The following is a 25,001-nucleotide window of genomic DNA, read 5'->3' as shown; positions in this document are numbered from 1 at the left end:
ACCAATAGGCTAGGGTTTGCAAATAGGCACAACTAATGGTTGGATGACCCAAACGATGCTTCCACGTTACTTAGGGACTTCAATATAGTGGGTTTGTATCAAAGAAATAATTTTTAGAGAGGCAAAAATGGGACTTGGTTTTCCATGGCTCTAGCCGTGAGGTTGGAGGGAGTATTGCTCTCCAAAGTCTTGATATTTCTTTGAGTGGTGAGTGAGAGAAAGATGAACTCTTGGTCATCTTTTAAGTCCACATGTATTGTACAAGTGATCATGGCCCACACAAGTGGTGGACTAATTAAAATTGACCACAAAATTTGTGTGGGCCATTTAAGGGTCTACACGGCCACAATGGGATTTTTGTACCACATTTTTAATTCCAATTTTATGAATTGTGGTCCCAATTTTTCCGAAGTGTTCAATGCCCACAATTTCATATATAACTTATGTCTCAAAATAAAATCAAAGGTCAAAAGTCCCGACTTCAAATCCCGGAATAGTCTTGGCCCTTACTTGTCATAGTTAATCCGGGTTGTCCCAATGTATAAAAATACGGGACGTAACACTTATGAAGAGAGAATTGCCCAAGTCCATATAAGAAGACTATGTACCTTTTAACCTACCAATGTAGGACTCTTTAACACTAGTAACACCTTTAATTGGACAGAAACAGGAAAAGTTCCAAAATCGTTGATATTTCCAATTGAGGTTCAAGGATTTTTGTTCAGATTGCCTTCAAGGCTTTCATTCATTTTTCAGTCAAGGTTTCTCCGCCGCTTCATTCTCCGGCCGAATCACAATTGCCGGATTTCTTTGGTGTTAGGTGGTGGGTGACTGGTGGTTAGAGAATAAAAAGAAGAAAAAACGTGAGACTCGTGTTGTACCTTATAAGGTGATATTAATTTCACTTTAAATAAGAATGGGGGGCTAATGAATTGCCCAATTGGTTGGAGTGTGAACTTGACATTTCGGGTATAATTCAGGAGGGAAAGCAAGGGCTCAACAATGATCAGGCTATTGTTGCTGTAAATGAACCTAGAAATGAGGCTGAGGCTAGCCATAGAAAAAGCGGACGGATTTTGAAGAGTGCCGAGTTTTATGGGCAAAATTTCCCGGTTGGAGGTATCTCTCGAAAGAGATCGAAAAAGAAAAAAAAAAAAAAGAAAGATGCAATGATGAATGTGATTGTGCCTGCCCTAAATGCTTACGCAACAAAATTGATCTAGTGAATCAGCCAGCAGCAGAGCTTGGCGAGAAGTTGCACAAGTATTCTTTTATTATAGTTAATAAATTTTTGACCTTTTAAAATTCTAAGCACTAATTAATTAGCTCATTAAACTTTTAAACGTTCGTAGTGGTTCAAAATCTAATATTTATTAAAATTTATAATTTTTAACATATATATCTATTTTCGTGCTAAAGTTTATTGAGTTTGTATGCGAGAAGCTCAAAAGCTACATCTGCCATTGTTAGTTCCTCTAAACAGTGTTCGAGCCCGTAACCAAACTTTCAGAATCTACTTATTTCAAAATGTATCTTTGTTATAAGTGCTTTTTGATTAAAAAAAAAATTGAAAATAGTATTATATATTTGCTAATTAATTTGAAAAATACTTTTATCAATATTAAAACAGAAATTTGTGCTTGGCGAAACTTTCAAAAAGTGCTTCTGTAGAGAAATTACTTTTTTTTTTTGAACTTTTGCAATACAGTTTCTGCTATTACTTAAAAATATTTTTTTAATAAAAAATTGGCCAAATACCTCGATTCTCAAAAATAAACACTTATTAAAATTTAAGAAAAAAATACTTTTAGCTTTTCGAAAGCTTGATCAACCAGATTATTTAGAGTGGTTATAAGTTATATTTTATGTTTAACAGGTTATTATATGAAGGAAAAAAAACTGCATGCCCACACGTATTATTGAAATTGCAACCAAAAAATACCGAAAAAAATTAAATACATTAATTACGTCTAAGAGGAAGCCCTAGTAAGCACCTACAAATATATTCTCCAACCAAATATTGCCGCTACTCTCTCTTTTGGAAAACCTAATTCGGCTACTCCTCTCTCTCTTTTGGAAAACCCCTCTCTCCCACATTAATGTCTCTCTATGACTCACCCATGGAGTGTGACACTTGTAGTAGGGTATTCTATAATTTTTGTGCGATGGAAACTGTAAGCTTCATTTGGTTTTCCGTGACAAACAGAACGTGTTAAAACTGTTTGTACAACTTGGCTATTCAAAGGAACTTGTCCTTGAACTAATTGCAGCTTTTAACGATGATGAATCCATAAAACAATGATCAAACAAACAGTACCACCTCTTAAATTATTGACGAGGCACGATGAAGATATCGAGGAACTCACACAACAAAACACTGCTCAGGGGATTATGATACAAAATCAGGCGGTAATGATAGAAGATCTGCAAAACAAAGTTGTAGAATCGGAGTGGAACGTATCGACCCGATCACAATCAGGACCAACCGGATCTGTTCCTGCTACTGCTACTATTCTCCCACCACCTCAAGCCGGATCACAATCAGGACGAACCGGATCTACTGCTACTGTTTCCCGACGGCCTCGAACCCGATCACAAGATGTTTCTCAGCCACCAACTGGATCTGTTCCTGCGACCTCGAGCTCGATCACAATTAGGACCAACCAAATCTACTGCTACTATTTCCCAACGACCTCAAACTCGATCACAAGCTGCACCAACCGGATCTATTACTGCTACTGCTAGTGTTCCCCAACCATCCGGTCCTTCTATTGCTGCTGATGATGATAATCCTGGTGATGATGATCCTGGGTACAATAGTGGTAGTGGGTACAATGATGGTGGTCCTGATGATGATGAGGCTGTTGAGAAGCTCAACTATGCTGGAAATTTGGGTTTAAATGCTCATAAAAATCAGGAGGAAAATCAGGGGCTGAACAATGCTGGTGGTGATCATGAGGCTGTTGTTGGAAATTTGGGTTTAAATGCTCCTGAAAATCAGGAGGAAAATCAGGGGCTAAACAATGCTGGTGGTGATCATGAGGCTGCTGCTGGAAATTTGGATTTAAATGCCTCTAAAAATCAGGGGCTCAACAGTGCTGGAAACTTGGCTTTAAATGCTCTTGAAAATTAGGGGCCCAACAATGCTGGAAATTTAGGTTTAAATGCTCCTGAAAATCAGGGGCTGAACAATGCTGGTGGTGATCATGAGGCTGCTACTGGAAATTTGGGTTTAAATGCTCCTGAAAATCAGGGGCTCAATAATGCTGGAAATTTAGGTTTAAATGCTCCTGAAAATCAGGGGCTGAACAATGCTCTGTTGGTTGTTGCTGATGTAAATGTTGTTGCTGAGGAGCTCAACAATGCTGGAAATTTGGGTTTAAATGCTCCTGAAAATCAGGGGCTGAACAATGATTAGGCTATTGTTGGTGTAAATGAACCTAGAAATGAGGCTGAGGCTAGCCATAGAAAAAGCGGACGGATTTTGAAGAGTGTTGAGTTTTATGGGCAAAATTTCCCGGTTGGAGGTCTCTCTCGAAAGAGATCGAAGAAGAAAAAAAAAACGAAAGAAAGATGCAATGATGAATGTGATTGTGCCTGCCCTAAATGCTTATGCTGCAAAATTGATCCAGTGAATCAGCCAGCAGCAGAGCTTGGCGAGAAGTTGCACATGTATTCTTTTATTATAGTTAATAAATTTTTGACCTTTTAAAATTCTTAGCAGTAATTAATTAGCTCATTAAACTTTTAAACGTTCGTAGTGGTTCAAAATCTAATATTTGTTAAAATTTATAATTTTTAACATATATATCTATTTTCGTGTTAAAGTTTATTGAGTTTGTATGCAAGAAGCTCAAAAGCTACATCTGCCATTGTTATTTCCTCTAAAGAGTGTTCGAGCCCATAACCAAACTTTCAGAATCTACTTATTTCAAAATGTATCTTTGTTATAAGTGTTTTTTGATTAAAAAAAAAAATTGAAAGTAGTATTATATATTTGCTAATTAATTTGAAAAATACTTTTGTCAATATTAAAACAGAATTTTGTGCTTGGCGAAACTTTCAAAAAGTGCTTCTGTAGAGAAATGACCATATTTTTTTAACTTTTGCAATACAGTTTCTGCTATTACTTAAAAATATTTTTTTAATAAAAAATTGGCCAAATACCTCGTTTCTCTAAAATAAACACTTATTAAAATTTAAGAAAAAAAATACTTTTAGCTTTTGGAAAACTTGATCAAACAGATTATTTAGAGTGGTTATATGTTATATTTTACGTTTAACAGGCTATTATATGAAGAAAAAAACTGCATGCCCGCACGTATTATTCAAACTGAAACAAAAAAATACCGAAAAAAATTAAATACATTAATTACGTCTAAGAGGAAGCCCTAATAAGCACCTATAAATATATTCTCCAACCAAATATAGCCGCTACTCTCTCGTTTGGAAAACCTAATTCGGCTACTCCTCTCTCTCTTTTGGAAAACCCTTCTCTCCCTCACTATGTCTCTCCCTGACCCACCCATGGAGTGTGACACTTGTAGCAGGATATTCCGTAATTTTTTGTGCGATGGCAACTGTAAGCTTCATTTGGTTTTCCTTGACAAACAGAACATGTTAAAACTTTTTTTACAACTTGCAAAGAAACTTGTCCTTTAACTAATTGCCGGTTATAATGATGATGAATCCATAAACAAATGGATCTTTTTTTTTTTTTAGTAAATCCACTCACCTAGGTTATCAACCTATGGTGATGGGGGGGTTGGCCGGACCCCTACCTGTCCACATATTTAACCAAAAGAAGACACTGAGGAGGACGTAAACCTTAGCCTCTATGATACAGTGAAGAATGAGATTAGACATCCTGAAAAAGCTAGCAAGCAAGTAGAAGATGATATCAAGAAAGGACTGCTTTCCTGAGTTACATATGAAAAAGAAAGTGTTGAAAGCAAAAACTAAGAACCACATATTACAGTAGCTAAGTTTAGTCATTGTCAAAAGTGTAGTGCCCTTTTTTGGTCCTAATTCTGAAATGAGCAAAGCCCCTTTGATCATTCTTCATTAAAGCTTTAACCTCATGTGGTAAAGAAATAACTTGAGTGAAGAATTTATCCATTCTGTCAGCAAGTCCCATATTAGCAAGATGATCAGCAACAAAATTGGCTTCTCTAAAGCAGTGTTGAGCAATAATCCTTCCTTGTGACATAGTCTGCCCGATCTTCCGGATTTGATCTCTCAACACAATTGGAGTAATATATTTCCCATTGATCATGTGAATGACCATTTGAGAATCTGATTCAATCACAAAGTCGTGAAAGCCATGATCATTACACCATTGCAGTCCTTTCAAGATAGCCAAACATTCAACAACATTGTTACTAATAGTGCCAAAGTAAGAATGAAAGGCCATCACCAGCTGTCCATTGGAGTCTCTGAAGATGCCACCACCTGCTGCCTCTCCCGGGTTGCCTTTACAACAACCATCAGTGTTTAGTTTCATAGTGAGGTGATTAGGCTTGGCCCATCTAACAACCTTGATATCAATAGCTTGTTTAATAGTTTCAACCTGATCCCATAACTCTAGCCAAATTGGCTTGAGATTCAAAGATGGTATCTGGCTGTTAATAATGAGATAAGCAAGCCAAGTAACTTGATTAATGATCCTGTTATAGGAGATTGGGATATTCTCATATCTGAAAGCACATCTTGCCTTCCAAATTTCCCAACAGATCAAAATAGGAGTACATTGTAAGAGAAGTTCATGAAGTTTGTTTTTTGGTTTAGTCAACCACCACTGGAGAATCAAGGATCTAGCATTAATCCTTTTGTACGGAATGCCACAAGTGTTACAGAAATATTCCCAAACCTTGGCAGTCTCACTATGACAAAAAAAAGGTGTTCAATAGTTTCCAGTTTGAAAGTTTTGCAACAACAACATCTAGAAGGTCCATTGACACCAAATTTCACAATTTTCTCATCTGTAGGTAGCCTGGAATGTAACAATCTGAGCATGAAGAAGGAAACTTTAAATGGAAGCTTACAGTGCCATGTTTTCGCTGCTGAAAGTGTGTGGTTTCTGCTTGGTCTAAGTAGATCCCAAGCAGATTTATAAGTAAATCTACCACTGGGATCAGGTAGCCAAACTGGATAATCATCCTTGTCTGGTTCAATGCTAATCTTGGCAATATGTTGCCAAATATGATCAGACAATAGACTGGAAAGAGTAAGAGTGTTCCATTTGCCATCATATATAAATTCAGAGACCCTCACTCTCTTTGCTCTGTATTCAGTAGGTAAAAGGTAAGCAATGGGTCCAAGTCTTGTCCAATTGTCCCACCAAAAGGATAGGTTTCCTTGGCCAACTTTCCATAATATATGTTGTTCACATCTGGCCCTGATGTCAGTGAGCCTTTTCCAAACATGGGAATCCCCACTCGCAAATTTTTTGTCAACTGGATGAGATCTTATGCAATATTTTGCTTCCATGAATTGGTTGAGCAAAGAAGATTTAGTTCTAATACTCCACCAATTCTTGGCTGCAAAAGCATCACAAAAGGATTGGATGCCTCTAAAGCCATCTCCTCCTTCACAAGTAGGATAACACAGCTTTTTCCAGGCCATCCAATGGTATTTTTTCTTGCCATCACTATCCCCCCAGAAGAAGTTAGCAACGCACATTTCGATCTGTTTAATACAGGTTTTAGGGGGTTGAATGACAGAAAGAGTGTGAAGAGGAATAGAAGCAAGAACTGATTTGATAAGTACTGCCTTGCCTCCAGCAGAAAGAGTCCTGTTATGACAACGAGTAATTCTATTGGACACCTTAGCCACCAAATCATTGAAGTAGGTAATTTTTTTCCTACCAGTGTAAATAGGACAACCCAAATAATTAAAAGGCAGTTTTTGATGAGCAAAACCAGTGAGATTAATAATATCCTGGATAAAAGAGTCACTGGCCTTGGAGTGAACCATGAAACCAGATTCTCTTGTTAACAAGTTGACCAGAGATTTTCTCATATTCACTGAGTTTATCCATCATCATAGTGATGGAATTGCAATCCCCAGAACTGAAAAGGATAGTGTCATCAGCATAGCACAAATGGGTAATAGAAGGTCCATTACTTTTGCAAGTAAAAGGAACAAAACTGTCATTGCTCAAATGCTTGAGACCTCTAGTGGATTTGAAAAAACCATGCCTGGTACCATTTATATTAATGGAATACCAGTTATTAGAGATAATACGATGAATCAGACCAACCCAAGAGTCAGAGAAACCCAACTGTTTAAGCACATGGCACATATAGGTCCAAGAGACCCTATCATATGCCTTAGCCATATCTAATTTCATAACAACATTGTCATTGGGCTCAGCTTTGTTCATATTGTGCACCATCTCTTGAGTAAGAGTAATATTCTCACTAATAGACCTACCTTTCATAAAGCCAGATTGATTTTGGGAGATAATCTTATCCATAATACTGGTAAGTCTACCATTAATCAATTTAGAGAGAATTTTGCAAGAAAAATTACTTAAACTAATTGGTCTAAGATCAGAAAAAGCTTGAGGAGATTTGACTTTGGGGATTAAAATCAGGCAGGAGTGAGAAATAGCCCTATTAATGATCCCACCCTTAAAAATCTCAATAATCATGTTAAGAAGATCAGTAGAAATAATATCCCAGCATTTATGATAAAAAAATACCCGTCATGCCATCAGGTCCTGGTGCACTTCCAGGATCCATTGAGAAAACAGTGTCTTTGAGTTCTTGCATGGTGGGAATAGAGCATAGCATCTCATTATCCTCCATTGAGACAATCTTAGGAAGACATGAGAGTTTAGAAAAATCATTGTTGTTGTTGTCTTCTGTGAAAATGTTCTCAAAGTATGAAATAGCTTCTTGAGCAATTCTGTCCCCCTCAATCCAGTTACCTTCCCCATTTTTTATCTTCTTGAGAGACAATCTTTGCCTCCTGGAAGTAATAACAAAGTGGAAAAATTTTGTATTTAGATCCCCTTCAGCATGCCACTTAATACCAGCCTTTTGCCTCCAGAAGGCTTCCTCAGTCTTGTAATGCCTGATTAGTAAAGCATTGGCCTCATTAAGGTTAACCATATTAGTAGTAGAGTTGTCTTGAAGGCAAACATCCTCAAGATCAGCCACTCTTTTTTCCATTGTTTTTGTAAGCTCGAAAATGTCTCCAATGATGTTCCTAGACCACCAAGATAGTTTCTTACTTGTATTTTTCAGTTTCATATGAAACCTCCAGACCTGAGAACCCTGTACAACTATCTGCCAAACTTGCTTCACAATATCCTGAAAATGAGGTTTATCCACCCAAAAGTTCAAGAATTTGAAGTATTTAATATGACTAATGTTACAGGCTTTAGCATGTATAAGCAGAGGGGCATGATCAGACCCAGATCTAACCAAATGAGTGACACTAGTCTCAGGAAAAGTAGTTAACCATTTCTGATTAGACATGGCTCTGTCTAATCTCTTCCATATTCTATTCTCTGGAACTCTGTAGTTACACCAAGTAAAGGCAGAACCAATGAAGCCCAAGTCATAAAGATCACAGTCTCCAATACATTCAAGAAGAGGTAAACTCTTCTCCATTTTATGTGGATTTCCTCCTATCTTCTCAGTTTGATCAGTAATACAGTTGAAATCTCCTAAAACCATCCATTCAAGATTCTGACTGGAAGCAATAAGGCTGAGATCTTCCCATAGAGATTCCCTGAGAGAAGCTTTACACTTGGCATAAATAGTAGTGATGGAAATAGTGTCATCTCCAATCTTGATAAAGCAAGAAAGTTGTTGTTCAGTGTCAGAATAGACTTGGCATTCAACATCTTCATCAGTAAATATCCATATCATGTTGTTGCAGTTAGCATAAGCAAAATTATAACCCAATCGTCTTCTGTATCTGTCAAGTTTTGTGGTTTTGCAAAATGGTTCCTGAATAGCAAGGAACTGAATTTTGTGTTGTCTATTGAGCTGGCATAGACTTTCAATGGAGCTTTTTATGCCCCTGATATTCCAGCTTAAAATGCTAATCATAGTAAACAAACTTGGTTTTTGTGTTGTGTTGTATTGATGATGAGGGAGCATTTCTGCCACCCCTACCTCTGTAGTTGCCTATTCCCCTTCTTGGCACATTAGACCCTCTTGGTGATAGGTTTTCCCTATCAGAGATATCCGCAAAAGCTTGGAAAATGGTAGGGTCATTGCTATGTTGTCCATTAAAAGTTTCAACAATCCTTTTTGCAACTTCATCACCATCAAAAGGGCCCTCTTCCAGGCTTTCATAGTCCTCATCCAGTGTATCTGAAGCATCCTCTGATTCCTCTTCTTCGTCTAAGTCATCCCCTATTTCATAATCACTGTCAGGAACCCCATCTTCACCATCAGATGAGCTAGCTTCAGGAATGTTGTTAGTAGCATTAATAATGTTTGGTTCTTTATGAATCTGCAAACCAGATTTGTCAATATGTTGTCAATCACTTCCTTTAGACTGCTGATTGGAGTTGGAAACTCTAGCACTTTTTCTAGAGGTATGTTTTGGGACATTTTGTTCATCCTGAGTGTTTTGAACCTGTTGTGTTTCACTGCCTTTGAGTTGTTGACTTGTGTTTGTATCTTTTGCACATTCTATAGGTGTATGGTTTGGCACTTTGTGTTCATCCTGAAGTATCTGATCAATAAGGACTTTTCCTTCCTCAAATTTTTCCTGAGTTGGCACTATCTGTTGTGATTCCTCCTGTTCCATCTTCTTGTTTTTATTCAAAGTGTCTTGTTCCATTTGGATAGCCTTCTTCCTCTGCCTTTTTTCCCTTCGTTTGTCAATATATTTCCTGTTTGGTAACTGCTTCTCCTTGTCCTGTAAATAATCCTTAGCTTCATGTTGTTTGTTCTTGCCTGAATTAATTTGAGCATCATGGTATCTGTTCTTGTTTGTGCTAGTCCAAGCTTCATGTCTTTGGGTTCTCTTCTGAGTTTCCATTTTTTTTTGTTTTGAGAATCTGTATCATCACTGATTTGTTGAAGTGTTTGCTTATCAACAACTTGTTTGTCAGTATCACCTCTGATGTTGCTTCTTTCACCATTATTTAGCTTATCCCTTTCACTATTTTGTGTGAGATTATTGTTGGGTTGTGCCATATTGCTAGCATTTATTCCACTGCTATTACCTGTTTGTCTGCCCTTTCCTTTTACTGTAATGAAACCTTCCTCATCTTCATCACGATTGTTGTCACCAAAGTTGTTGTTATGATCATGTGGTTGATTTTTCTTTTCTTGCTCCTATTGTTCCCTCTGATTCTTTGCCCTTTCATGTGCAGCCTTAGTTCTACATTCAAAAACATTATGTCCCTGGAATTTAAAATAGGTACAGTAACCAGGTACATTCTCATATTCAATGTCAAGCCAAACCCCATCTTCTGCACCATCTAGCCTATTGAAACCCAACCAAAGTTGATCAATTCTAGGCTTAAGAAGATCAATTTCAACCTTGACTTTAGCCACATTTCCCCTAGATTTGGAGAAAGTGGCTTGACCAGGAGCAATAGCTAGCCCAACATCCTCTACCAATCTGGAAAGGATGTGCCATCTAAAGAGATGCCAAGGTAATTTGTGAACAAGAATCCAAACAGGGACTATGGTAGTTTCTGCTTCTGGTTTAAAATCAGGAGTCCATTTAAGGACCTTCATAGGGCAATCACCAAAATATATGAAAGGTTTGAAATAGATATGTCTAAAATCAGTGTCGTTTGTGAAATCAATGTAAACATGTGTCGATTCTACATAAGCAATGTTAACTGTCCCTTTGAGGTGGAATTGACTATAGACCTGGTTCCTAAGATCCTCCATATTTGGCCTTCCTTTGTAGAATTTCCCAACAACAGTCATTTTACAATCCTGTGCAAGATTTATGAAGTAGTCATTGGCACTGGAAAAAAATGCTCGCTTACCAAGATGTGTGCCTCTTCTAATATCCACCGGAGCGGAATTTTCCGGAGGTGTAAGGCTCGCTTGAACCGCTGCAGAGAAACTTGGTTTCGAAATTCCTTGATTGTTGGCCCTAGATTTGGTATTACCTTTCTGCCCACTGATTTTCGGCTTCAAAATGCCCTGATTAGTATTGATAGAGCTTGGAAAATTTTGTCTCTCCCCCACTCCATCCGCAGAGGTAAAAGGTTCTTTCCTCTTATTTTGGGCGATTTCAGCATCTTTAGCCTGTTTGGGAAGGTTTGTTTTGTCAAAATTTGAGGAAATTATTGGGAAATTGTTATTGGGTGGAGCTATGCTTCGATTAGTGTTATCATTAGGTGGAGAAGATGTCTGAGGAGGAGGGCTTTCTTTAATTTTGCTATTTTCCGATGGGTTAGGTAGAGAAAGGGGTGGAGGAGCAACCAAAAATGGTTGAGCTGGCGTAGTTTCATTGGTTTGGGTGGGTTGGGATTCAGAATTTTTCGTTGTTGTTACCGTTGGAAGGTTGGGTTCGGGGGGTGGTGGGGGGAGGGGGTTGTGGTAAGTTGAGTCCACTGATAGCATTTTCCTAGAGAGAGAATTTTTCACAACTCTTTGTCTTTTTGTGACGATTACCCAACAAACATAATCAAACCAGATTTGTGGCGCATAAACAAATGGATCAAACAAACAGTACCAACTCTTAAAATATTAACGAGGCACAATGAAGATATTGAGGAACTCACACAACAAAACACTCCTCAGGGGACTATGATACAAAATCAGGCGATAATGATAGAAGATCTACAAAACAAAGTTGCAGAATCAAAGCGGAACGTATCGACCCCATCACAATCAGGAAAAACCAGATATGTTCCTGCTATTTCTATTGCTACTATTCTCCCACCACGTCAAGCTGGATCACAATCAGGACGAACCGGATCTACTGCTATTGTTTCTCGACGGCCTCGAACCCGATCACAAGATGTTTCTCAGCCACCAACCGGATCTGTTCCTGTGACCTCGAGCCCGATCACAATCAATACTAAACAAATCTACTGCAACTGTTTCCCGACGACCTCAAACCCGGTCACAAGCTGCACCAACCGGATCTGTTACTGCTATTGTTCCCCAACCATTCGGTCCTTCTATTGCTGCTGATGATGATGGTGATCCTGGGTACAATGGTGGTGGTGGTCCTGATGATGATGAGGCTGCTGAGGAGCTCAACAATGCTGGAGATTTAGGTTTAAATCCTCCTGAAAATCAGGGGCTAAACAATGTTGGTGGTGATTATGAGGCTGCTGTTGGAAATTTGGGTTTAAATGCTCCTGAAAATCAGGGGTTGAACAATGCTGGTGGTGATCATGAGGTTGTTGCTAGAAATTTGGATTTAAATGCTCCTGAAAATCAGGGGCTCAACAATGCTGAAAATTTGGGTTTAAATGCTCCTGAAAATCAGGGGCTCAGCAATGCTGGAAATTTGGTTTAAATGCTCCTAAAAATCAGGAGGGAAATCAGGGGCTGAACAACGCTAGTGATATCATGAGGCTACTGCTAGAAATTTGGGTTGAAATGCTCTAGAAAATCAGGAGCACAACAATGCTGTAAATTTGGGTTTAAATGCTCCTGAAAATCAGGGGCTGAACAATGCTCTGTTGGTTGTTACTGATGTAAATGATGTTGCTGGGGAGCTCAACAATACTGGAAATTTGGGTTTAAATGCTCCTGAACACCAGGAGGAAAATCAGGGGCTGAACAATGATCAGGCTATTGTTGCTGTAAATGACCCTAGAAATGAGGCTGAGGCTAGCCATAGAAAAAGCGGACGGATTTTGAAGAGTGTCGAGTTTTATGGGCAAAATTTCCCGGTTGGAGGTATCTCTCGAAAGAGATCGAAAAAAAAAAGATGCAATGATAAATGTAATTGTGCCTGCCCTAAATGCTTATGCAGCAAAATTAATCCAGTGAATCAGCCAGCAGCAGAGCTTGGTGAGAAGTTGCACATGCATTCTTTTATTATAGTTAATAAATTTTTGACCTTTTAAAATTCTTAGCACTAATTAATTAGCTCATTAAACTTTTAAACGTTCGCAGTGGTTCAAAATCTAATATTTGTTAAAATTTATAATTTTTAACATATATATCTATTTTCGTGCTAAAGTTTATTGAGTTTGTATGCGAGAAGCTCAAAAGCTACATCTGCCATTGTTATTTCCTCTAAAGAGTATTCGAGCCCGTAACCAAACTTTCAGAATCTACTTATTTCAAAATGTATCTTTGTTATAAGTGTTTTTTTATTACAAAAAAAAAAAAAATTGAAAGTAGTATTATATATTTGCTAATTAATTTGAAAAATACTTTTGTCAATATTAAAACAGAAATTTGTGCTTGGCGAAACTTTCAAAAAGTGCTTCTGTAGAGAAATTACTTCTTTTTTTTTAAACTTCTGCAATACAGTTTCTGCTATTACTTAAAAATATTTTTTAATAAAAAATTGGCCAAATACCTCGATTCTCTAAAATAAACACTTATTAAAATTTAAGAAAAAAATATTTTTCGCTTTTCGAAAGCTTGATCAAACAGATTATTTAGAGGGGTTCTAAGTTATATTTTACGTTTAACATGCTATTATATGAAGAAAAAAAAACTGCATGCCCACACGTATTATTCAAACCAGTGTTTTAAAAGGCGGGGGTGTAAGGCGGGGCGTTTTACGTCTGCCTCAGTGAGGCGTAAGCCCCATGGGGTTTTAATTTTTAGTATTTTATAAAATGATATAATTATAATAAATACTTTTAAATAGGTGAAATAGCGAAAAAAATTGAAGAAAACTATAAATAAGTGATATATATATATATATACCCCCACAAAAAAACTAATTAGAACAATCTATTATACGCTACTTACAAGTACAAGTGACTACTCGTTACTTTTTTGAGATAGTAGAAAACAAGATAAATAATTGGAAAAGAACATATATTAGGCATTCTAGCAATAAAAAAAGGTCTTGACTTTTAAATTTAATGTTTCAGTTCCTTTTTAAAACATTTGAGTAATTACATGTTGACTTTTGAAAATTTGGGCATTATACTAAGGACTTATTTAACAAATTTCGTTTTTAGTTTGAAGAAGTTTTCTGGGCTTACGCCCCAACACGCCCCAACAGAAAAAAAACTCGCCCCAAACGCCTGGGCGTACTCCCCGAATTGCTGGGCGTACGCTTTTTGGGACTTTCGCCCCGACCCATCGCCTTGGGGCATTTTTGGTACGCCCCGCCCCAAGGCTCGCCCCGAAAACGCCTTTTAAAACACTGATTCAAACTGAAACAAAAAAATACCGGAAAAAATTAAAAACATTAATTACATCTAAGAGGAAGCCCTAGTAAGCACCTATAAATATATTCTCTAACCAAATATCGCTGCTACTCTCTCTTTTGGAAAACCTAATTCGGCTACTCCTCTCTCTCTTTTGGAAAGCCCCTCTCTCCCACACTATGTCTCTTCCTGACCCACCCATGGAGTGTGACACTTGTAGTAGGGTATTCCGTAATTTTTTGTGCGATGGCAACTGTATGCTCCATTTAGTTTTCCATGACAAACAGAACGAGTTAAAACTGTTTGTACAACTTGGCTATTCAAAGGAACTTGTCCTTGAACTAATTGTCGGTTATAATGATGATGAATCCATAAACAAATGGATCAAACAAACAGTACAAACTCTTAAAATAGTGACGAGCCACGATAAAGATATCGAGGAACTCACACAACAAAACAATGCTTAGGGGACTATGATACAAAATCAGGCGGTAATGATAGAAGATCTGCAAAACAAAGTTGTAGAATTGGAGCAGAACGTATCGACTCGATCACAATCAGGAAAACCGGATCTGTTCCTGGTACTGCTACTATTCTCCCACCACGTCAATCCGGATCATAATCAGGATGAACCGGATCTACTGCTACTGTTTCCCGACTACCTCGAACCCGATTACAAAATGTTTCTCAGCACCAATCGGATCTGTTCCTGCTCCTGCTACTGTTTCCCGACGACCTCGAGCCCGATCATAATCAGGACAAACCAGATCTACTGCTACTATTTCCCGACGACCTCAAACCCGATCACAAGCTGCACCAATCGGATCTGTTACTACTACTGTTCCCCAACCATTCGTTCCTTCTATTGCTGATAATGATGATGATCCTGGTGATGATGATCCTGGATACAATGGTGCTGGTGGGTACAATGATGGTGGTCCTTATGATGATGAGGCTACTGAGGAGCTCAACAATGCTGTAAATTTGGGTTAAAATGCTCCTGAAAATCAGGAGTGAAATTAGGGGCTAAACAATGCTGGTGGTGATCATAAAGCTGCTGATGGAAATTTGGGTTTAAATGCTCCTGAAAATTAGGAGGAAAATCAATGTTGGTGGTGATCATGAGGTTGTTGCTAGAAATTTGGGTTTAAATGCTCCTGAAAATCAGGAGATGAACAATGCTGGTGGTGATCATGAGGCTGCTGCTGGAAATTTGGGTTTAAATGCTCCTGAAAATTAGGAGGAAAATCAGGGGGTGAACAATGCTGGTGGTGATCATGAGGCTGCTGCTGGAAATTTAGATTTAAATGCCCCTGAAAATCAGGGGCTCAACAATGTTGGAAACTTGGGTTTAAATGCTCCTGAAAATCAGGGGCCCAACAATGCTGGAAATTTAGGTTTAAATGCTCCTGAAAATCAGGAGGGAAATCAGGGGCTGAACAATGCTGGTGGTGATCATGAGCAGTGTTTTAAAAAGCAGAGGCGTAAGGCACTACGTTTTACATTTGTCTCGACGAGGCGTAAGCCTCGAGGCATGGGGCGTAAGCCCCATGGGTATTTAATTAGGTATAAAAATAGCTTTTTTTGGTTTAGTTCAACCAAAGAAATGACATAATTGGGTGAAGTTATTTGGCTTAATTCTTTCCTCTTGTTAGAGTGATGAACCAAAACAGTTGTGTCGAGGAATTCTTATAATAAGTTCTAAATGATATAGAGTGGATGACTTTTTAGTATTTCATAAAATAATATAATTACAATAAATATTTCTAAATAGGAAATTACATAAAAAAAACAAAAAAAAAACTATATATATGCTTGATCCTCACAATAAAACTAAATTTAAATATGAGGCCTTAAGTATAGACACATATACAAAAAATTTAGTGTTGCCTTTTTTATTTTTCATACTTGTTGTCTATTACTTCATATAGTAACATTAGTATTTATATTAGTGAGGATCAATTCAAGTCAATAAGACATTAGCCATGTGTTTTAAAGACATTACAGATTTGAGTAGTTTAGTTCAAAGTTTTGAAATATTGCTCTTAAGACATAGATAGTATTTTTTTTCTTTTTTTTGTTATATATATTTTGTACTTCTTTTTACAATCTTCAATATTATCCAAAAGAAACTTAAACCACAAAATTCATCGGTAAAAGTTTGGGGGCCTAAATCAAAAGTTTTACTAGCCTCACCCTCTAGCCACCCCTGCTTACCACTTGTAATTATATATAACATAATTTTACAAGTATAAACAATACAATGAAATAAAAGCTATTATGGAATACAAATCAACTCTAACATCTTAACTTTCAAACAACGAAAAAATCATAATTTCTTAAAAAAATATTACTATTATACTGTTCATTTTATATCAATAAACTTTATCAGTATTATAATTAACACGTAACTCCTTCATGAATAAAATTAATTACTTTCAAATAGCGAAATAATAAAATATGATAATTCTGATACATAAGGACAAAAGACCTGTGACAAGTGAAAATGTACAAATCGTCTATGTATTTTTAAAAGAAATAATAAGTGATATTCACCCTCATGATGTTCTCAAATAGTAAATATGCAATACTACGACTTGTTATTTGAGTTACACCCAATCTTCTTATTTATATAGATGAAAAAATATTAAGTATCATTCATTTGTTAAAGAATTATGAGGGTCAACGATTATAATTAATGAATTTAATATATAATTTGTGTAAGAATTGTTAGGCGAGCCCCGAGCATTGGGCATTAGGCATGCTTAGGGCGTACAGTCAGCCGCTTAGAACGTAAGCCTCACAGGAGCTAAGCCCCGCACGTGAGTCCTGGGGTGTTTTGCCAGTGCCTCGCCCCGAGGCGAGCCCCTGGGCGAGTCCTGAAACTGCCTTTTAAAACACTGATCATGAGGATACTGCTAGAAATTTGGGTTTAAATGCTCCTGAAAATCAGGAGGGAAATCAGGGACTGAACAGTGTTGGTGGTGATCATGAGGCTGCTGAGGAGTTCAACAATGCTGGAAATTTGGGTTTAAATTCTCCTGAAAATCAGGAGGAAAATCAAGGGCTGAACAATGCTCTGTTGGTTGTTGCTGATGTAAATGTTGTTGTTGAGGAGCTCAACAATGCTGGAAATTTGGGTTTAAACGCTCCTGAAAATCAGGGACTGAACAATGATCTCTTGGCTATTGTTGCTGTAAATGAAGCTAGAAATGAGGCTGAGGCTAGACATAGAAACAACGGGCGGATTTTGAAGAATGTCGAGTTTTATGGGCAAAATTTCCCGGTTGGATGTCTCTCTCGAAAGAGATCGAAGAAGAAAAAAATGAAAAAAATGAAAGAAAGATGCAATGATAAATGTGATTGTGCCTGCCCTAAATGCTTATGCAGCAAAATTGATCCAGTGAATCAGCCAGCAACAGAATGAAGAAGAGCACAGTGAAGAAGAGCATAGTGAAGATGAAGAATAAGGCCAAGAAGACCAGTGAATTTTGGTTTTGGGTTGTTAGTGGGTGAAGAAGGCTTTCGTAATTTTTTTAGTTAAAAGTAAATGTGATGAAGGTTTAGATACCAAGAAGGCCAGTAAATTTTGGTTTTGGGTTGTTAGTGGGTGAAGAAGGCTTTCGTAAAATTTTTAGTAAAAAGTAAATTTTAGTTAAAAGTAAATGTGATGAATGTTTAGATGCCACTATTCGATATCAATTAAAATTTTCTACTTTTGTTTTTGTTTCTCCTTTACCCAAAAGTGATCACATTCTCCCTTCTTAAAGCAGATTATGATAATTAATCATGTCCTTATTATAGTAGTTCTTTGTTGAACTTTCTCTTAATAAATGTTGTATGCGTTTGTAAGCTACTTAATTATGTGTTTTATGTATTAGGACTATAGCAGCCAGAATAATGGTTTAGTGGTGTATTAATGTTTTGAGTGTGTTTCTTATGATTGGTTTGTCTTATAGCATTACGTTTCCGACGTGAAGCAAAGAAAGGTTGTTGGAATAGTGTATGGTGCCATTGACTATAAGAAATGTGCTGACAGATGTAGTCCAAATAAGCAACTTCAGTCCCATCGGGCTGTCCACCTTCCTCAAAAACCAAGTTACAATAGGTTCTTTGGTATGAACACAATGAGGCAGCCCTGAAGAACTAATGATTGCGCTCCTTGAATTAAGCTGTTTGTGAATTTTAAAAATTTAATCCATTATTCGAGAAAAGAAGAAGCTGAGTGAATATCCTCACAGATTCTTCGGCTGAATTAAACTGTTTGTTAATTTTAAAAATTTAAAACCATCATTATATTTTTTAGTTGGCATAGAAAATGATTATAATTATTTTCCAGACTTAGCTTATGCTTACAAAAAATAATATTTCATCTGTATCAATTTAACTGTCTTGCTTTCTTTTATAGAAAATGATTAATTAGTTTTTAAGACAACCAAAAACATATTAGAAAATAGTTATAATCATTTTCTAAGTCAACAAAAATATAATACTTAAATTCAGATTGTCGAAATCCATTGCATCTTCGAGTTCCTTGAAAATTGGTTCTCTTGGTGTTTCATTACACTCTAGGACCCAATGGAAAATCACAAAAAAGTTGGTACCATTCCTCTTTGTCGTTTGCTTATTTGGACTACATCTGTCAGCACATTTCTTATAGTCAATGTCATTTCATTTAGGGATCAAAAGATGCATTGGTTGGTTTTTGAGGAAGGTGGACAGCCCGATGGGACTGAAGTTGCTTATTATTCTCGTGGAAAGGTACCGATCATTCCCTTTTGTACACTTTTCCTTAGTAGTTGAGACATATTATAAGTAGTGCCAGATGCTAAATATGGTTTGTTGTGTTATAATTGTGACTTGCTCATTAGTCATTGGCAGAAATTGCTCGTTGATTATAAGCAGGGATCTGGTATATTTTGTTCTTGCTACAATTCTTGTAGCTTGCATAATTTTTCCTAAAAATGAAAACCTTGGTTTTTTGCATAGGGTTTCATAACCGTCACGTAAGACATAATGATTGCTTTCCTGTCACGGTTATGTTCGTCCATCACAATTTGAAGCTCATGCAGGTTGGGCGTCTAAAGAAAAACCGTCAGTGTCATTCTTCTGTTTAGCTGTCTTTTAAGGAATATTTATCCTCTTTAGCTGATAGCTGACCTTGTTCTTCTGACGCATTCCCATTTAGATGTTTGACATTGCCTCATGTCTCTGCAGCTATGGATACATTTACACTTCAAATGGAGTGTCTCTACATGAATTTGCTGTATCCCTATTGAAAGGTCGTAAGTCTTCTGTCGAAGATAGTGATGACCTGTGCATAATATGCGCAGATGGTGGAAACCTGGTGCTTTGTGATGGATGTCCAAGGGCCTTCCATAAAGGTTAAGTTGTAGGGCCTTAATATTTCCACCCGGCACTTTTTTTTGTGTATGTGGGGTTCCTTTTTTTCCAAAATCATCAAGTTCTATTTCATCATCCCATGCATTAACTAGGTTTTCTTTTCTCTTTTTTTTTTGTGGGGGGGGGGGGGGGGGGGGGGGGAGGGTTGGGTCTGGTTACGACGACAACTGCTCATATATTTGTGGTCGGGCATTTTAGACCATTGGGACACAACCCCCGTCCTCACCCCACAGGCCCACACTACCCTGCCCTGAAGGGGGAAAACTAAGAGAGGCATGAGTACGATAAGCAAAAGAGATGAAGAAAAGATATTATATATAGCTAATTGTGGAAGTTACTGTCCAAGTGCCAGGGATTGTTTAGTTTGTAGTAGGCCCACAACTCCTTAGATGTCTTTCCAGTTTAGTGTGCTTTTCACATTTTGGGAGGACAAAGTTAGATGATGAATAAGGATTACTCAAGTGGACTGAGGCCTTGTTTGTTTATGTTAAGACAAGATGTATGAATCTGAATACATGTCCAATTATTAATATATTGTTTCTGAATCTGAACGTTGGATAATTAAAACTATTCGCTTTCTCAGTATTGACTTAATACTCTCTTCGATTAATTTATGTAATGGTGTTTGACTGGACATGAAATTTAAGCAATTAAATATGACTTAACCAAATATATGTAAGTATCCTTTTAAATGAGTGGTGGTGAAAGTTCGCCTAAGTCATGCCATTAAGGGAAAATAGGGAAGCTAAGCTTAAGTAGCTTTCAAAAAGAGAAAGGTGTCTTTTTTGTCTTTTTTCTTTTTGTGGGGGGATCTTTATTTAAAATCTAATAAAAAAAACTAAAAATTAAATATTATATCCACTAATACTAGAGAAAATATTAACCTACATGGTGTCCGTGGAGTAACCCCTCCCAAATATAGGTACCTTGTAACTCTACCCATCAAGGCTTGGGTACACAAGTGACTGTTCATCTCTAGAAGTAAAAGAATGAACTGATAGTGTCTACTTAATCCTATAGATTTGCTTATACTGACAAATAAGGTGTGTTTCTGCACAATCAGTTCCATGTCTCCATTTAGGTGAGCAGCATGTAACTATGGATTAGTTTTGAGAAAATTTCAGACTTGCCTTTGTTTTGTTTCTTTTTTCATTCTTTTACCACTTATGAATTCTGGTTGCTTCGTTGGTAAGATTTAAATGTTCCATTTAAGTGTCATTGATGTTTGTTTTCAATTGTCTATGACTCTCTGCAGAGTGTGCATCATTGTCAGCTGTTCCCCGTGGTAAATGGTACTATAAGTATTGTGAAAACAAGTTTCAGAGGGAGAAGTTAGCGGAGCACAATGTAAATGCTGTTGCTGCTGGGAGGATTTCTTGTATCCTTTGAATGTTTACAGGGTTATTACTTTCAGTTGCTTCTCTCCTGTATAGAAAAGTTGCTTGCATTTTTTAATGTAAGAAAATTTGTACTCCCTGCTGCTGTTGAAGTAATGTCTATATGGACCGAGAAATTCGGATTCAAAGAGATACCACCAGATCAGGTATGTTGTGCAAGTCCTGGCCTCTGCTGCATCTGTTTTCCATCGAATACAAAGCGATTGTCCTTTTCTTTTTTCTCTCTTCTTCTAAGCGACTGTTTTATGTTGCAGCTTGTCAGCTACAAAAAAACATGCTGGCAAATGATTAACCTTCAAAGGAACATCTATGCTGGAAAAAATGGTTCCTAAATGTCAGAATCATTCGGCATGACGAAACTGAAACTGATGCACCAGATGAGTAGTAGGCTCTGCTAAAGAGGATTCTTTTCCATTCAACCCATTTTGTAGAGCCATTTCTGATCACATATGTATATATTACAATCTTATTTAATCAAAGAGGATGAATTTAACTTTACAAATTATGAATTTAAGAGGATCAAAATTTTGAAGGATCTTTATTACTCAAAATCCAAAGCTGGTTGCCTTCCTTTATTCTTCACTAGTCAATTTAACCGCGCTTCGCGCGGTCATTAAAATAGACCACATATATTATTCCAATTAGATGCAAAACACATCAAATTATCCTTCGCAAATTTATTTCCTTTATATTCTAAAATTAAACGATTTTCTTTTCTAGTAATTGATCGTGTACTTCGCTAATTTCCAAAAATAAAATTGTAACAATTTAAAACTTTTATATAACAAAATGAAAATTAAATAAAAAGTTAAGGAACTAAAACTAAATTCGTTAAAATAATTATGATAAAAATGATTGTCGCCTGTTCCGTAGCTTGTTGAATTTTTTCAGTGGAGAAGTTTAATTATAATTTATTTTAAATAATTAATTTTCATGTTCGATTTTAAAATATAGAAAGTGCATCCTAACACTAATTTTTCACTTGTTCTTTAGTACACTAAAAGCTTAGTGTAGTTATTACTTCTTGTTTTATTCCTTCCTTAATTTTTGTTTACTTTTTCTATGAACTCCTTTTCTTGTCAAAACTTTCAACACACTAAAACCTATAAAAGCATTAGAAAAGGAAGTTGACAATTTTATCGCGTCAGAATTAGATTGCTTATGATCAAAGTAATGCTATCCAAAATAATTTTTCAATTCTTAATTTTTCTTATCACCTTTGTTAAAAGGTCAAGGGCTTGAAATTGTTTGATAGTATCTGCAAATATTATTTGTCATTTAGATTTAAAGAGAGTTTTTGAAAATTAAGATTCTCACTTAGAAAATATTATTAGGTACTGGTCTTCTTGTCCCACGATAATTGAAAGATATTCTTACTTAAATGTGGACACAAATTAGCAATAACATCTATATAATCATTGAAATGTTCTCGTTACTTTGCTATTCTAAGAGCCCGTTTGGCTTAGCTGATTTAAAGTAGCTGATAAGCATTTAGTGTTGATATGTATTTTTAAGTGCTGAAGCTGATTTGATAAATAAGCAGTTACGCGTTTGGATAAAAGTGTTGAAACTAATAATAAGCTGCAGAAGTGTTTGACAAAAAAAGTGCTGATAAGTATTTTTTATTTTTTTTTGTTAAAGTGACTTAACTACCCGTAAAATCATTTACACTAATAAGAACGTTATTTTTATAAGTTTTTGAATTCCAAATTAATTCAAATACAAAATAATTTATGCCTCATTTCATTTTCAATACAAAATTGATTAGATAAAATTATTTCTTATGAGTACAAATTATTTTATGATAAGCTAAATTACAATCATAAGCTATAATAAAATAGTTAATAATTATACTAAAGTTCGTTAGTATAACATACTCAAATAGTACACAAAACATTTGAATAGAAGAAACACATGCAATTAATGAAATTTTGTTTGTTGCTACTTAAATTTGGCTGCTTCTAATGGAGAAGAGCTTCAAATTCTCGTATGTTAGAAGAGAGCTACTGAGTTTTAAGGACATAGGGTGAGGAAGTGACAGTGATGGAGAGGGTTAGGATTTTATTAGAGTAATGGTATTTAGGGATTACAAAATAATATTACAAAATTAATGCTAAGAACACTAATTTTTATAATTAAAAAAACAGATATGAAAAAATAAAATGGAAAACAATTTTAGGGAAAAATAAAAAAGGAAAGGAATTGTAGAATAAAGAAGTTGAAGAAATATGTTGGCACCAATTTCGGCTCCTTATTGTGGGCTTTGCTATTCCCTTACCTTTCTTTCTCCTTTTTCCTTCATTTTTTTTTAATTCCACTCGTCGCTTGGTCTTCCTTTTTCTCTCCCGAGCCTGTCATCTTCTTCCCTTCAGTAACCGTCGAACAACATTTCCTCTCAAATCACAAAACAAAATACGCTTATGGGAGCGACTCTCTGTTCCTATTCTCCACCGGATCATCAAGTGATTAGCCAGTTCAATCCCTTTTTCCTCCATATCATTTTCTCCTCCTAATTTGTTGTGAAAATATCAAAATATGGTTCTTTCTCCGAATAATTATTTTTGCCCTTTGACCACTCTCATGACTCTTTCGATAAATTCTTCAATCAAATGGGTCCTTTTTTTTTTCGATACCTCCCCGTATGAGGAATTATAGTGCAATACCTTCTCAAAAAGCTTTTTATTTTAAAGAGAAATATTTGTTACTCCATAATATTTCTCGTTACACACAAAACCTTTAGAAGGACCATAAGATAGTCTCTCTTTCCCTTCTGTTAAAGAAATTGCATTTCAGAAACGAAGATACAAAAGTTAAAGAAATGATCCATTGTTGTTGGTTTACTCATCTTCAACCCTTTAGTTTAGTTTTATATGATAAAAATTAAGCGTTTTGGAAATGAAAAGTTGGTCTTATCATCTTCCATTTACTTGTATGTGTTTTAATAGTAGTAACAGATATCCGAAAGGAACGTGGCCTCACTAAATGTGTTTTAGACTTTCAGTTTTGTTTCTCATCAATTGTTTTAGAGACTTTGAGTTTTTCAAAAATAAGATAAAAAAAAAATAAAGATAAAAAAGGCAAAAAAAAGGAGAAAAAAGATAAATAGTTTTCTAGGCCATAGAGATGTGTCACATCACCTTGTTTATGCCTAGCTTTGTATTATATATAGATTTTACACATTCAATTTTCCTTAGAGCACTACTTAACGACAAAATATTCCGTCGCTAATTCTTGTTTTTTTATTGATATGCTGGCTTTCCTTTACTATTACTATTATGTAGGTGTTAGTTCAAATAGGTTTTTATCATAAGTTAATAATATATGGATATGGTATCGTCCCACCACTAACTTTTTGGATACTTATTGAGGATAATAAATATGTTAATTTATCAGACTTTAGTGGCAATACTTTAGTAAAATACTGGTTGAACTCTAAGCTATTTCCTACCCCAAGAACTTCGAAAGATTATTGCCTTCCTGAATGAATGCGTAAAAAAGTAAATTCAATTGGTAAGTTATTGTCCGCTTTTATTAATTGCATCTGAAACTTGTCATTTAAGGCAAGCTTGTGGAATTAGTCAAGGTACACGCAAGTTGATCTAGACACTGCAATTATTAAAAAAAAAATGGTAATCATGCGATATAATAGTAGCATTAGTCGAAGTACACAAGTTAATTTGGAAACCACGATTTAAAATTTAAAAAAAAAAAAAGAAGATCGTCGTCATGGGGTGGCATTTTGATTTTGGGTGTACAACAACTAGAGGCACGATTAACTCCAACACACCACACCCCACCCCCCACGCCCCCTCTCCCCAAAAAAAAGAAGGGTGTGGGGAAGACGAAACAATAATAACATACCCGGTGTAGTTCCACAAGTAAGGTGGGAAAACAACGAAACCTTTTTTACA

The 25,001-nt window shown here is 36.2% G+C and overlaps 3 protein-coding genes across 5 annotated transcripts; 2 read left to right on the top strand and 1 right to left on the bottom strand.

Annotated features, from left to right (window-relative positions):
* Positions 1-2,599: 2,599 nt before the first annotated feature.
* LOC132629773 (uncharacterized) lies at positions 2,600-3,418 on the top strand. Its single transcript, XM_060345125.1, has 2 exons — positions 2,600-3,095; positions 3,159-3,418. The coding sequence occupies exons 1-2, from the start codon at positions 2,600-2,602 to the stop codon at positions 3,416-3,418; spliced, it is 756 nt and encodes a 251-aa protein (XP_060201108.1).
* A 1,569-nt stretch (positions 3,419-4,987) lies between these two features.
* Positions 4,988-10,008, bottom strand: LOC132629772 (uncharacterized). Its single transcript, XM_060345124.1, has 6 exons — positions 9,574-10,008; positions 9,077-9,474; positions 7,706-8,931; positions 6,981-7,578; positions 5,870-6,862; positions 4,988-5,666 (listed from the first exon to the last, which is right to left on the bottom strand). The coding sequence occupies exons 1-6, from the start codon at positions 10,006-10,008 to the stop codon at positions 4,988-4,990; spliced, it is 4,329 nt and encodes a 1,442-aa protein (XP_060201107.1).
* An 8,774-nt stretch (positions 10,009-18,782) lies between these two features.
* Positions 18,783-21,641, top strand: LOC132629977 (uncharacterized). 3 transcript variants are annotated; one of them, XR_009578454.1, is made up of 5 exons: positions 18,783-18,886; positions 18,970-19,051; positions 19,280-19,674; positions 20,949-21,236; positions 21,345-21,641. XR_009578454.1 is itself a non-coding variant. In XM_060345445.1 (5 exons), the coding sequence occupies exons 2-4, from the start codon at positions 19,017-19,019 to the stop codon at positions 21,080-21,082; spliced, it is 336 nt and encodes a 111-aa protein (XP_060201428.1). In that variant the 5' UTR covers positions 18,783-18,886; positions 18,970-19,016; the 3' UTR covers positions 21,083-21,236; positions 21,345-21,641. The 3 variants fall into 3 exon arrangements, 2 of the variants coding, with proteins under 2 accessions (XP_060201428.1, XP_060201427.1); XM_060345445.1 differs by having other exon boundaries at positions 19,508-19,674; XM_060345444.1 differs by having other exon boundaries at positions 18,786-19,051; positions 19,508-19,674.
* Positions 21,642-25,001: the final 3,360 nt, after the last annotated feature.

The sequence above is a fragment of the Lycium barbarum genome, chromosome 3, assembly GCF_019175385.1.
Source record: "Lycium barbarum isolate Lr01 chromosome 3, ASM1917538v2, whole genome shotgun sequence".
Classification (NCBI taxonomy): domain Eukaryota; kingdom Viridiplantae; phylum Streptophyta; class Magnoliopsida; order Solanales; family Solanaceae; genus Lycium; species Lycium barbarum.
The sequence above is the reverse complement of the archived record's forward strand: the minus strand, read 5'-3'. Positions and strand labels throughout refer to the sequence as shown.